Source organism: Scyliorhinus torazame, chromosome 18 (genome assembly GCF_047496885.1).
Source record: "Scyliorhinus torazame isolate Kashiwa2021f chromosome 18, sScyTor2.1, whole genome shotgun sequence".
Classification (NCBI taxonomy): Eukaryota; Metazoa; Chordata; class Chondrichthyes; order Carcharhiniformes; family Scyliorhinidae; genus Scyliorhinus; species Scyliorhinus torazame.
Window position 1 is genome coordinate 83,388,096 of NC_092724.1, and position 14,961 is coordinate 83,403,056.

General features: G+C 52.3%; 1 protein-coding gene across 1 annotated transcript in view; it reads right to left on the reverse strand.

Moving 5' to 3' along the window:
- unc13d (unc-13 homolog D (C. elegans)) overlaps window positions 1-14,961 on the reverse strand; it is a 653,595-nt gene that overhangs the window by 507,540 nt on the left and 131,094 nt on the right. The window contains exon 9 of the mRNA XM_072481965.1: window positions 13,465-13,543. Coding sequence (XP_072338066.1) covers window positions 13,465-13,543 — 79 coding nt within the window. The remainder of the gene's footprint in view (window positions 1-13,464; window positions 13,544-14,961) is intronic.

The following is a 14,961-nucleotide window of genomic DNA, read 5'->3' on the forward strand; positions in this document are numbered from 1 at the left end:
TGTGAAAACAGGGGGAGGAACACAGGATGGTCGTGGACTACAGACAGACCATCAATAGGTACACGCAGCTCGACGCGTACCCCCTCCCACGCATATCTGATATGGTCAATCAGATTGCACAGTACAGGGTCTTCTCAACTGTGGACCTGAAATCCGCCTACCACCAGCTCAAGGAGGGGGTGTACATGCGGGTGGTTTGGTAGTGTGGGATGTGAGGGTGTACATGCTCGATCAATAACTGCAGAAGCGAGATTGGAGACAATTGAAGGCTTTATTACACTAGATGTTTCGCCCAGCAGCGCAGGTACAGAAGGCAGCTGCTGGGGCGACACGGGCTCTTATACCCCGCCTTGCTGGGCGGAGCCAGCAGACAGGCTTAACCAATGAGAACCGAGTACCTTCTACACCAATGATCTTCCGGCATTACAGAGTACCTTAATACCTCTAATAATAGTCCGGCGGGGGTGGTGGCTCCGGCGGGGGTGGTGGCCTCGCATTACAGAGTGGTAGAAGTTAATGTTATGAAGGTACCTGGTATACCTCCATGCAGTGTTTTGCCTCGTTACATCGCAACTATTTACAAAATGTATTTACATTTCAGAATGAAGCAATTAGTCGATCCCTAGTCGTCCTCTGTGATCGTCGTAGCTTTGGTGGTGATGCAGGCGGCGGCTCGGGCATCTGTGGCTCCGGGAGCGTGACTTTGGCTTCTTCGGTAGCTGCTTCATCACCCCTATTCGGGACCGGTGGGAGAACTGATCTACCTGGGACGGGGGCGGTTATGGGGTGCGCTAGTGGGAGGGAGGGTGGGACTGGTGGTGGAGGTGGGGGTGGGGATCCAGCGGGCGCCAGGTCCCGTAGGGAGATTATATCCGATTTGTGCGCCCACACATGTTTGAGGAGCAGGATGGGTCCAGGAGCTGCCAGCCAGGTCGGGAGCGAGGTCCCAGATGAGGACTTCCTAGGGAAGACAAGGAGACGTTCGTGAGGTGTTTGGTTGGTCATGGTACACAGCAGTGACCGGACGGAGGGGAGGGCATCCGGGAGGACCTCTTGCCAGTGGGAGACTGGGAGATTCCTGGACCGTAGGGCCGGTAGGACGGTCTTCCAGACCGTTCCGTTCTCCTTCTCTACCTATCCGTTTCCCCGTGGGTTGCAACTGGTCGTCCTGCTCGAGGCAATGCCCTTGCACAGCAGGAATTGACGCAGTTCATCGCTCATAAAGGAGGACCCCCTATCGCTGTGTATGTAGGCGGGGAAACCGAACAGCATAAAGATACTGTGGAGGGCTTTTATGACGGTGGCTGCGGTCATGTCGGGGCAGGGGATGGCGAATGGGAACCGGGGGTACTCGTCAATCACGTTCAGGAAGTACGTGTTGCGGTCGGTGGAGGGAAGGAGGCCTTTGAACTCCATACTGAGGCGTTCAAAGGGACGGGACGCCTTTATCAGGTGCGCTTTCTCTGGCCTGTAGAAGTGCGGCTTGCAGATTTGGCAGTTCCTGGTGGCTGTCCTGACCTCCGCGATGGAGTAGGGCAGGGTGCGGGTCTTGATGAAATGGAAGAATAGAGTGACCCCCGGGTGGCAGAGGTCCTCGTGGAGGGCTCGGAGGCGGTCCACTTGTGCGTTGGCATCAGGGGATAGGGATAGGGCATCAGGAGGCTCATTTAGCTTCCCGGGACAATACAAGATCTCATAGTTGTAGGTGGAGAGTTCGATCCTCCACCGTAAGATCTTGTCGTTTTTTATCTTGCCCCGCTGTGCATTATCGAACATGAAAGCAACCAACCGTTGGTCAGTGAGGAGAGTGAATCTCCTGCCGGCAAGGTAACGCCTCCAATGTCACACAGCTTCTACTATGGCCTGGGCCTCCTTTTCAACTGAGGAATGGCAGATTTCTGAAGTGTGGAGGGTGCGTTAGAACAAAGGCCACGGGTCTACCCGCTTGGTTGAGGGTGGCCGCCAGAGCTACGTCGGACACGTCGCTCTCGACCTGGAAGGGGAGGGTCTCGTCGATGGCATGCATCGTGGCCTTTGCAATGTCTGCTTTGATGCAGCTGAAGGCCTGGCGGGCCTCTGTCGACAATGGATTGGATCAGCGGGCGGGCCTTGTCCGCATAGTTGGGGACCCATTGGGCATAATAAGAGAAGAACCCTCGGCAGCGTTTCAGGGCCTTGGAGCAGTGAGGGAGGGGGAACTCCATAAGGGGGCGCATGCGTTCAGGGTCTGGGCCTATAACTCACTGTTTGCACTGAGTGCTGAATTTGGTGCTTTTTGAGTGCGATAGTGAGAGTTTGGTGACCGAGGAAGTTAGGTGAGGAGGGAGTAAGGTGCTCCTTTCATTTTGTTTCCGACATTTCCGCAAAGAGTGCGAAGAGAGCCAGGAGTTTACAGGAAGTGTAGCTGACTGGGAGCAGAGTCGGAGGGCGGAGATCTAGTTAGTCCACACAGCAGCTATATTCTTTAAGGTAAGAGGGGATGGAGGCTAGGCCAGTTACATGCTCCTCCTGTAGGATGTGGGTGGTGAGGGATACCACCGGTGTCCCCACTGACTATACCTGCGGGAAGTGCACCCAACTTCAGCTCCTCAAAGACCGTGTTAGGGAACTGGAGCTGAAGCTGGATGAACTTCGGATCATCCGGGAGGCAGAGGGGGTGATTGAGAAGAGTTACAGGGAGGTAACCACACCCAAGGTACAGGACAAGAATAGCTGGGTTACAGTCAGGGGGAAAAAAACAAACAGGCAGACAGTGCAGGGATCCCTCGTGGCCGTTCCCCTTCAAAACAAGTATACCGTTTTGGATGCTGTTGGGGGGGATGACCTACCGGGGGAAGGCCCTAGCGGTCAGGTCTCTGGCACGGAGTCTGGCTCTGGGGCTCAGAAGGGAAGGGGGGAGAATAGAAAAGCAATAGTTGTAGGAGATTCAATGGTTAGGGGAATAGATAGGAGATTCTGTGGTCGCGAGCGAGACTCCCGGAAGGTATGGTGCCTCCCGGGTGCCAGGGCCAGGGATGTCTTGGATCGTGTCTTCAGGATCCTTAAGGGGGAGGGTGAGCAGCCAGAAGTCGTGGTGCACATTGGTACCAACGACATAGGTAGGAAAAGGGGTGTGGAGGTAATAAACAAGTTTAGGGAGTTAGGCTGGAAGTTGAAAGCCAGGACAGACAGAGTTGTCATCTCTGGTTTGTTGCCGGTGCCACGTGATAGCGAGGCTAGGAATAGGGAGAGAGTGCAGTTGAACACGTAGCTGCAGGAATGGTGTAGGAGGGAGGGCTTCAGGTATTTGGATAATTGGAGCGCATTCTGGGGAAGGTGGGACCTGTACAAGCAGGACGGGTTGCATCTGAACCAGAGGGGCACCAATATCCTGGGAGGGAGGTTTGCTAGTACTCTTCGGGAGGGTTTAAACTAATTTGGCAGGGGAATGGGAACCGGATTTGTAGTCCAGCAACTAAGGTAGCCGATAGTCAGGACGCCAAAGCATGTAATGAGGCAGTGGGGAAGGGAACACTGACAAAGGAGAGTATTTGCAGGCACGGAGATGGGTTGAAGTGTGTATACTTCAACGCAAGAAGCATCAGGAATAAGGTGGGTGAACTTAAGGCATGGATCGGTACTTGGGACTACGATGTGGTGGCCATCACGGAATCTTGGATAGAAGAGGGGCAGAAATGGTTGTTGGAGGTCCCTGGTTATAGATGTTTCAATAAGATTAGGGAGGGTGGTAAAAGAGGTGGGGGGGTGGCATTATTAATTAGAGATAGTATAACAGCTGCAGAAAGGCAGTTCGAGGAGTATCACCCTATTGAGGTAGTATGGGTTGAAGTCAGAAATAGGAAAGGAGCAGTCACCTTGTTAGGAGTTTTCTATAGGCCCCCCAATAGTAACAGAGATGTGGAGGAACAGATTGGGAAACAGATTTTGGAAAGGTGCAGAAGTCATAGGGTAGTAGTCATGGGCGACTTTAACTTCCCAAATATTGAGTGGAAACTCTTTAGATCAAATAGTTTGGATGGGGTGGTGTTTGTGCAGTGTGTCCAGGAAGCTTTTCTAACACAGTATGTAGATTGTCCGACCAGAGGAGGGGCAATATTGGATTTAGTACTGGGTAATGAACCAGGGCAAGTGATAGATTTGTTAGTGGGGGAGCATTTTGGAGATAGTGACCACAATTCTGTGACTTTCACTTTAGTAATGGAGAGGGATAGGTACGTGCAACAGGGCAAGCTTTACAATTGGGGGAAGGGTAAATACGATGTGGTCAGACAAGAATTGAAGTGCATAAGTTGGCAGGGAAGGACACAAGTGAAATGTGGAACTTGTTCAAGGAACAGGTGCTACGTGTCCTTGATATGTATGTCCCTGTCAGGCAGGGAAGAGATGGTCGAGTGAGGGAACCATGGTTGACAAGAGAGGTTGAATGTCTTGTTAAGAGGAAAAAGGTGACTTATGTAAGGCTGAGGAAACAAGGTTCAGACAGGGCATTGGAGGGATACAAGATAGCCAGGAGGAACTGAAGAAAGGGATTAGGAGAGCTAATAAGAGAGGGCATGAACAATCTTTGGCGGGTAGGATCAAGGAAAACCCCAAGGCCTTTTACACATATGTGAGAAATATGAGAATGACTAGAGCGAGGGTAGGTCCGATCAAGGACAGTAGCGGGAGATTGTGTATTGAGTCTGAAGAGATAGGAGAGGTCTTGAATGAGTATTTTTCTTCTGTATTTACAAATGAGAGGGGCGATATTGTTGGAGAGGACAGTGTGAAACAGATTGGTAAGCTCGAGGAAATACTTGTCAGGAAGGAAGATGTGTTGGGCATTTTGAAAAACTTGAGGATAGACAAGTCCCCCGGGCCTGACGGGATATATCCAAGGATTCTATGGGAAGCAAGAGATGAAATTGCAGAGCCGTTGGCAATGATCTTTTCGTCCTCACTGTCAACAGGGGTGGTACCAGGGGATTGGAGAGTGGCGAATGTCGTGCCCCTGTTCAAAAAAGGAACAAGGGATAACCCTGGGAATTACAGGCCAGTTAGTCTTACTTCGGTGGTAGGCAAAGTAATGGAAAGAGTACTGAAGGATAGGATTTCTGAGCATCTGGAAAGACACTGCTTGATTAGGGATAGTCAGCACGGATTTGTGAGGGGTAGGTCTTGCCTTACAAATCTTATTGAATTCTTTGAGGAGGTGACCAAGCATGTGGATGAAGGTAAAGCAGTGGATGTAGTGTACATGGATTTTAGTAAGGCATTTGATAAAGTTCCCCATGGTAGGCTTATGCAGAAAGTAAGGAGGCATGGGATAGTGGGAAATTTGGCCAGTTGGATAACAAACTGGCTAACCGATAGAAGTCAGAGAGTGGTGGTGGATGGCAAATATTCAGCCTGGATCCCAGTTACCAGTGGCGTACCGCAGGGATCAGTTCTGGGTCCTCTGCTGTTTGTGATTTTCATTAATGACTTGGATGAGGGAGTTGAAGGGTGGGTCAGTAAATTTGCAGACGATACGAAGATTGGTGGAGTTGTGGATAGTAAGGAGGGCTGTTGTCGGCTGCAAAGAGACATAGATAGGATGCAGAGCTGGGCTGAGAAGTGGCAGATGGAGTTTAACCCTGAAAAGTGTGAGGTTGTCCATTTTGGAAGGACAAATATGAATGCGGAATATAGGGTTAACGGTAGAGTTCTTGGCAATGTGGAGGAGCAGAGAGATATTGGGGTCTATGTTCATACATCTTTGAAAGTTGCCACTCAAGTGGATAGAGCTGTGAAGAAGGCCTATGGTGTGCTCGCGTTCATTAACAGAGGGATTGAATTTAAGAGCCGTGAGGTGATGATGCAGCTGTACAAAACTTTGGTAAGGCCACATTTGGAGTACTGTGTACAGTTCTGGTCGCCTCATTTTAGGAAGGATGTGGAAGCTCTGGAAAAGGTGCAAAGAAGATTTACCAGGATGTTGCCTGGAATGGAGAGTAGGTCTTACGAGGAAAGGTTGAGGGTGCTAGGCCTTTTCTCATTAGAGCGGAGAAGGATGAGGGGCGACTTGATAGAGGTTTATAAGATGATCAGGGGAATAGATAGAGTAGACAGTCAGAGACTTTTTCCCCGGGTGGAACACACCATTACAAAGGGACATAAATTTAAGGTGAAAGGTGGAAGATATAGGAGGGATATCAGAGGTAGGTTCTTTACCCAGAGAGTAGTGGGGGCATGGAATGCACTGCCTGTGGAAGTAGTTCATTCATACTTCAAGCAGCTATTGGATAGGTACATGGATGACGGTAAAATGATATAGTGTAGATTTATTTGTTCTTAAGGGCAGCACGGTAGCATTGTGGATAGCGCAATTGCTTCACAGCTCCATGGTCCCCGGTTCGATTCCGGCTTGGGTCATTGTCTGTGCGGAGTCTGCACGTCCTCCCCGTGTCTGCGTGGGTTTCCTCCGGGTGCTCCGGTTTCCTCCCACAGTCCAAAGATGTGCGGGTTAGGTGAATTGGCCAATGATAAATTGCCCTTAATGTCCAAATTGCCCTTGGTGTTGGGTGGAGGTGTTGAGTTTGGGTAGGGTGCTCTTTCCGGGGGCTGGTGCAGACTCAAGGGGCCGGGTGGCCTCCTTCTGCACTGTAAATTCAATGATAATCTATGATTAATCTAGGACAAAGGTTCGGCACAACATCGTGGGCTGAAGGGCCTGTTCTGTGCTGTATTTTCTATGTACTATGTAACTCCATTATGCACTACTTAGCCGAGGATGGCCAGGCAGTCGGTGCTGAACACGCATTTATCCTTGTTATATGTGAGGTTAAGGATTTTTGCGGTATGGAGGCATTTTCGGAGGTTGGTGTTGTGGTCCTGCTGGTCGTGGCCGCAGATGGTGACATTATCGAGGTACGGGAATGTGGCCCGCAAACCGTACCGGTCAACCATTCGGTCCATCTCTCGTTGGAAGACCGAGACTCCATTAGTGATACTGAAGGGAACCCTTACGAAGTGGTAGAGCTGCCCATCTGCTTCGAAAGCAGTGTATTTGCGGTCGCTAAGGCGGATGGGGAGCTGGTAGTAGGCGGACTTTAGATCCACCGTGGAAAAGACCTTGTATTGCGCGATCCTGTTGGCCAAGTCGGATATGCAGGGGAGAGGGTACGCGTCAAGCTGCGTATATCTGTTGATGGTCTGGCTATAGTCTATGACCATCCTATGCTTCTCCCCGGTCTTTAGAACCATTACTTGAGCTCTCCAGGGGTTGTTGCTAGCCTCAATGACACCTTCCCTCAGTAATCGCTGGACCTCCGACCTAATAAAGGTCCGGTCCTGGGCACTGTACCGTCTGCTCCTGGTGGCTACGGGTTTGCAATCCGGGGTGAGGTTCGCAAACATGGAAGGTGGATCGACCTTGAGGGTCGCGAGGCCGCAGACAGTGAGGGGGAGTATAGGGCCACCAAATTTAAAAGTTAGGCTTTGGAGGTTGCACTGAAAATCTAACCCTAGAAGTGTGGCAGTGCAGAGGTGGGGAAGGACATAGAGCCAGTAGTTTTTAAACTCCCTTCCCTGGACCGTGAGGTTCGCTATGCAAAACCCCTTGATTTCTACTGAATGAGACCCGGAGGCCAAGGAGATTTTTGGGTTAACGGGGTGAATGGGGAGAGAACAGCGCCTTACCATGTTGGGGTGTATGAAGCTCTCCGTGCTCCCAGAGTCAATCAGACAGGACGTTTCATGCCCATTGATGAGCACCGTCGTTGTTGCAGTCGAGAGTGTTCGGGGCCGAGACTGTTCCAGGGTCACCGAGGCTAGCCATGGCAGCAGTTGGATGTTCTCTTCGGGCAGTGTGTGGTCATCTGAATTGGGGTCCTGAGAGTCCAGCCAAGATGGCGGCGCCCACTGGTCGCACATGGCTGGGGGTGTACAAGATGGCGGCGCCCATCCATCGCACGTGGTGTCCGAGAGACAAGATGGCGGCGCCCGGAGGCCACATTTGGCCCTGGAGGAGGAAGATGGCGGCGCCCACTGGCCGCACGGGGCCCGTGGAGAGGGTTGTGATGGTGGTCCGTGTTCGCCTCCTGGGACCACAGCGACTGCCCGGGCCTGGCATACCGCCACGAAGTGGCCCTTTTTGCCGCATTCTTTGCAGAAGGATGAGCGGCCGGACAGCGCTGTCAGGGGTGCTTGGCTTGCCCGCAAAAATAGCAGCGGGGCCCCCCAAGGTTGCCAGGCCGTCTCGCAGCGCAAGCTAGTGAGGGGATGGGAGATGCATCGGGGTCGGCCGCGGGGGGGTTCCACGCTGCCCATGGGGCTGCCGCGTGGGCGGGGACGTAAGCACGGGTGTTTCGGGAGGCCACATCCAGGGAGTAGAAGGTACTCTGTTCTCATTGGTTAAGCCTGTCTGCTGGCTCCGCCCAGCAAGGCGGGGTATAAGAGCCCGTGTCGCCCCAGCTTTCAGGCCTAGTGTCTCTTTCTCCAGCAATCACTGGCGGATTTGCAGGGACAGCATACCTGCAACGAAAGCGTCCCGGATCAAAAAGGGGAGCAGAGACAACCCCGGCAACTATAGACCGGTGAGCCTCACGTCTGTAGTGGGTAAAGTCTTGGAGGGGATTATAAGAGACAAGATTTATAATCATCTAGATAGGAATAATATGATCAGGGATAGTCAGCATGGCTTTGTGAAGGGTAGGTCATGCCTCACAAACCTTATCGAGTTCTTTGAGAAGGTGACTGAACAGGTAGATGAGGGTAGAGCAGTTGATGTGGTGTATATGGATTTCAGCAAAGCGTTTGATAAGGTTCCCCACGGTAGGCTATTGCAGAAAATACGGAGGCTGGGGATTGAGGGTGATTTAGAGATGTGGATCAGAAATTGGCTAGCTGAAAGAAGACAGAGGGTGGTGGTTGATGGGAAATGTTCAGAATGGAGTTCAGTCACAAGTGGAGTACCACAAGGATCTGTTCTGGGGCCGTTGCTGTTTGTCATTTTTATCAATGACCTAGAGGAAGGCGCAGAAGGGTGGGTGAGTAAATTTGCAGACGATACTAAAGTCGGTGGTGTTGTCGATAGTGTGGAAGGAAGTAGCAGGTTACAGAGGGATATAGATAAGCTGCAGAGCTGGGCTGAGAGGTGGCAAATGGAGTTTAATGTAGAGAAGTGTGAGGTGATTCACTTTGGAAGGAATAACAGGAATGCGGAATATTTGGCTAATGGTAAAGTTCTTGGAAGTGTGGATGAGCAGAGGGATCTAGGTGTCCATGTACATAGATCCCTGAAAGTTGCCACCCAGGTTGATAGGGTGGTGAAGAAGGCCTATGGAGTGTTGGCCTTTATTGGTAGAGGGATTGAGTTCCGGAGTCAGGAGGTCATGTTGCAGCTGTACAGAACTCTGGTACGGCCGCATTTGGAGTATTGCGTACAGTTCTGGTCACCGCATTATAGGAAGGACGTGGAGGCTTTGGAGCGGGTGCAGAGGAGATTTACCAGGATGTTGCCTGGTATGGAGGGAAAATCTTATGAGGAAAGGCTGATGGACTTGAGGTTGTTTTCGTTGGAGAGAAGAAGGTTAAGAGGAGACTTAATAGAGGCATACAAAATGATCAGGGGGTTGGATAGGGTGGACAGTGAGAGCCTTCTCCCGCGGATGGAAATGGCTGGCACGAGGGGACATAACTTTAAACTGAGGGGTAATAGATATAGGACAGAGGTCAGAGGTAGGTCTTTACGCAAAGAGTAGTGAAGCCGTGGAATGCCCTACCTGCTACAGTAGTGAACTCGCCAACATTGAGGGCATTTAAAAGTTTATTGGATAAACATATGGATGATAATGGTATAGTGTAGGTTAGATGGCTTTTGTTTCGGTGCAACATCGTGGGCCGAAGGGCCTGTACTGCGCTGTATTGTTCTATGTTCTATGTTCTAAAAGTTCTGTGTGGTCGCTCGCCGAAACTTGCGGGCAGCTGCAGTTTCTCCCCGACACCAGGAGCGCCCGGTAGAACTCCTCCAGCGATTCCCCAGGGATTTGTCCCCTCGTCGCTAGTAGATGTCGGGCGTAGACCTGGTTTACAGGGCGAATATAATGTCCTTTCAGCAGATCCATTGCGGCCTCAAAGTCATCCGCATCCTCGATGAGGGTGTAGATCTCTGGGTTCACCCTCGAGTGCCTAATTTGTAGTTTCTGGTCTTCCGTGGGTGTGTTTTTTGCCGTCCCGAGATATCCATTGTAGCACGCCAGCCAGTGCTTGAAGGTTGCCGCTGAGTTTGCCACGTGGGGGCTGTGTTGCAGACACTCCGGTTTGATTCGGAGCTCCATTCTTTAAAATCTAGTGTAATAAATTGATGCTCGATCAATAACTGCAGAAGCGAGATTGGAGACAATTGAAGGCTTTATTACACTAGATGTTTCCCCCAGCTGCGCAGGTACAGAAGGCAGCTGCTGGGGCGACACGGGCTCTTATACCCCGCCTTGCTGGGCGGAGCCAGCAGACAGGCTTAACCAATGAGAACAGAGTACCTTCTACACCAATGGTCTTCCGGCATTACAGAGTACCGTAATACCTCTAATACTGACTACCACAGCTTTTCGGTGGTGTGGGAGGTGAGGGGGTGTGGGATGGTGGTGTCCGTGCCCCTCCCCCTAGTCTGTAAAACGTGTCGCGATGAGTGCGCCTAGTGTGCGCTGGCCCTGGCGGTAGCATTGTGCGACCTCCTGTGTCTGACCAGGCCCCATGTCCCGCTCATTGTCCACCTCCCCCTCATCCTCCTCATCTGACGAGGCCTGCCCTTCCGCCTCCTCCTCCTCCAGCATATCGCCCCTCTGCTGCATTATGTTGTGGAGGACGCAGCAGACCACCACAATGTCAGCGACCCTCCTAGGCCTCATACTGGATGGCTCCTCCAGAGCTGTACAGGCACCTGAAGCACATCTTCAGGACACCGAAGCACCTCTCGACCACACACCTAGTCGCTGTATGGTCAACATTGTAGTGGGTCTCCGCGTCGGTCTGTGGTGTCCGTATAGCCACGACCACAACGCGCAACCCCCTGTTTCCCAGCAGCCAGCCATGCAGCCGGGGGGGGGGCGGGTCTCGCGAACATGTCAGGGATCATGGGTGCGCCAGTATGAACAAGTCATGCACATTGCCCGGGTATCGGGTGCAGACGTGCATAATACGCATCTGATGATCCCCGCAGACCACCTGTATGTTCATCGAATGGTACCACTTCCTATTTGTGAACAGCGGCCTGTTATCTACCGGTGTCCATAGGGCGACATGCATCCCATCAATCACCCCCTGGATCTGGAGCATCCCAGCGATGGCAGCGAACCCTGGGTGGGTGCAGTCTACAGGATAGTCGATGTACCGCTCCGCCTGGGCATACAGGGCGTCAGTCATGGCACGGATGCACCTGTTCACCGATGTCTGGGAGATGCCGGACAGGTCCCCATGCGACGGCCCTTGTCGTGTAAAAATTCAGCACGACCGTCACCTTGACAGCCACCGGGAGCGGGTGTCCTACCCCATTCCCATGAGGTGCCAGGTGTACCATCATCTGGCAGATGTGACTGACTGTCTCCCTGCTCAACCGCAGTCTCCTTCTGCATGCCCGGTCCGGAAGGTCCTCAAACGATATACGGTTGCGGTACATGCGGGGCCTCATCTGACGTCTCCTTGACACCTCCTCCTCCTCCCCCTCCTCGGCCTGTTGGGCAGCCGGCCATCCAGCCTGAGCCGCACCCACCAACCCCTCTGCTGCAGCCTCCGCCTCCTCTCTGTGCTGCCCCCGCTCATGCTGCCACAGGGCTTCATGCAGGGCAGCACCCATCGCCACGCAACATCGTAGATTGATGCCCAAAAGCCATAATTTTCTGCAGGGATGAAAGGCAAACATGTTATCATGACGCATACACCAACCAGGTACCATGGACCTCCACGGTGGCTCCGGTTGGCACCATGGGCCCTAACCACGTATGTTCCCCCCCCACACCCCCGCACCCTGGCCCTGTCAGTGCCCCCGGTCCTCGCGCCTGTCCCTGCTACCAGGGGCATCCTTGGCTGGCACTGCCCTCACTGGGGGCTGTCGTCGGTGGCCCTCGGTGGTCCCCCTGTGAGTGGCTGCAGGTTGGGTGGGGTGGTCGGGGGGGGGGGGTTGTCACTGGGAGCGCCCAGGGGCCGGGGTGGGTGGCCAGCAAGATCACCGCCGTAATGGCGGTCTGTGCCTGGGCACTGCCCCTGACCTATTGAGGTGCTCCCCAGCTGCTCTGCCTGTCCCCCACCTTCCCCTCCCCTCCCCCAACCCTGGCAGGGCGCCCCCGCCTCCCCGTTACAGCCAGTACGGCCGGTGTCCGAGTCGGCAACCCGCAGTCACCCCACGCCATTTCCTACCTCCTCTCTTTGCCGCCGCAGCCAGGTTCACGATTTTTAAAAGCACATTAGAAACACGCTGTCGGGAAATCGGTCCATCCAAGGCGCTGAATCGTTGAGGCCCACGAAGAATCAGTCATCAGGCCAGCTAATGATATGCCTACTGTACCTTGAGGCTGCACAGCGAGCGTCGTTTTTAGTGGGCCAGGGAATCCCGATTTGGCATGAAACCGTCATCTACCTCGATTTCGGCATCGGAGGCTATACTCTGCCCGATCACATTTCGCGATTTCAGCGTCGGCTAACGGTCACTTTTTTGGGCCCTGGGAAGTTTCTCACTGGTTAGTCCCCCACTTAGAGCTGGATTCTCCCATCCCTCCCGCCGCAAAAACGCCACGGGCGAGCCGTGGGCGGAATTCTCTGGTCGCCGGGCAGACACGGCGACAGAATCTTGCCCCTAGAATTTTTTTTAATCACTGGGGAATTGAACTCAGAGATTAGGCCGCCATGTTGAGTTTGGGTTGGGGGAGGCCGGGGTTTTTTTGTGGGCCTCAGAGACCGGGGAGCCATTTAAAAATCGCGTCCCAATCTCTCACTAGAATGCGGAGTTCTGGCAAGCGGAGCCCTCTGTTGAATAAGGGGCCTAAACGAGGAATTTGCGGCCCCGCTGAATAGCCGTGTGTTTCTTGGCACTGCAAGTGCTGGGAAATACACAACTAAACGCACTCGCTCGGGAACTTTATTCCCTTTTGGAAAGATCACGCCCAAGTTTGGAAATTGCCTCCAATTGCCTATTAACCATGGTCTGATCGGGACCCCTAGCCTATCGTCTCCCTCAACTGGGAGCTGCTCTGAAGGCTGAAGAAGCCATCATAACAGGTTAAATCTCTGGGACACATAAGGAAAGTCTTTGTTTCCCCGAAATCTTCTTGCTCCTGACACCAGTCACTAGATTTCCAGTCAGAGAGGCAGCGATCGGGGGAGGGGAGGCAGTAAGTTAGCCCATGAGGTATAATCAGATTGAGACCCTCGGAAGGAGATAGGCCTGATGCTTTGCCCTTTTCCCACTGCTTGACAACCGGTTGCAGTTAAAACCCTCCCATATTGTCTCACCTGAAGTTTAATTATTACATTTCCCAGAAAATCATCCTGTTCATTCTTTCGAGCAGCCTTCTTCACATCTTTGAAAACCCTGTAACATGAATCACAGTTGGTACCTTGCAGCAAGAACCAATTAGACACCAAACAACGTCAGATTGGATACTGCTAAAGCAAAGTGAGTGTTGGATTTGTGCTGAGAGAATGATGGGTTAGAGATGGGTGAGTGAGGCATGTTGGACTGCAATCAAAACAGAAAATTCTGGTAAAAACTAATCAGGTTTGGCAGCATCTTCATAGAGATAGAAAAACCGGGTTTACACATTTCAAATCTGCGATTTTTCACTAGAACTGGGAAACGCTGATCTGTAATATGTTTTGAGCAACAGGTGGATTGAATAAGGACAAAAGGAACGTCTTTGATAGGGTGGAGGACAGGAGAAATTGCGTGACAGAAAAATTTATTCTTAGGAGCAAAGGGATGGAGGTAGGGCAAGTAAAGAAACAAAAGGTGTGCTGATGAGCTGCTGCCTAAAAGCAAACCAAAGAAACAGGTCAAGAAAATGGAACAAAATGAAGGACAGAGTTTACAGTCTGAAATTATTGTGCTCAATGTTTAGTTCAGAAGGCTGTAAAGTACCTCAATAAAGATAATGGGAGCGATTTAACACACAAGAAAAAGAGTCCTGTTTTGGGCATATATAGCGGGGCTTTCTCGGTGCCTGCAATGCTGAGAGCAACCACACTGTGATGATGTGCATAAAGCAAGTCTGTACATAATGATATGCATGACCTCCAACCACTAGGTGGCAGTGTAAACCCACCATGTGACTCTGTGGCTTGGGGATTTGGGGGTGAGACATGTTGGAGGACAGACGTATTTTGCAGTAGCTCTACAATAGTTAGTGTTAGTAGCTTATTATTTTATTTATCTTAGTTATCTTTATCATGCAGTTGTTCCATAATAAATTATTTAAATTAGATGTTCTGTAGATCATCATTCACTTCAGCCAGTCTACAGAACATGACACCCTGCCCCCCCCCCCCCAAGTGAGAATACCCTGCTATGGGGTCCCTGAGGGTCCCCCCTCTTCAATCCCCCCCCCCCAAGCCCCCTTACAGCATCCCCTCCCTTCCAGGATCCCCACCCATCACCCCCCCCCCAACTTCCCAGAACCACTACTTACCTGCCTTGCACTCTCCCCCCCATCCTCATTTTATGGGCAAGGCCACCCTCGCCCCCTAAACCATGGCAATGCCACCCTGGCACTTGGACACCCTTGCACTGCCACCCTGGCACCCAGGCAGTGCTCCTGCTGGCTTGGCTGTGCCATCCGGGCAGGGTGGCAGTGCCAAGGTGCCAGCTGGGCAGCCAAGGTGCCCAAGTTCCAGGGGAGGGCCAGGGGGCCACCCTGCACTGACCCTTACCACTCAGGAGTCTCCAATAGCCTGGGAGACATCCAGGTGCCGTTCCGCCTGTTCCACATTTGTGTTGACCAGTGCAGAACGCGC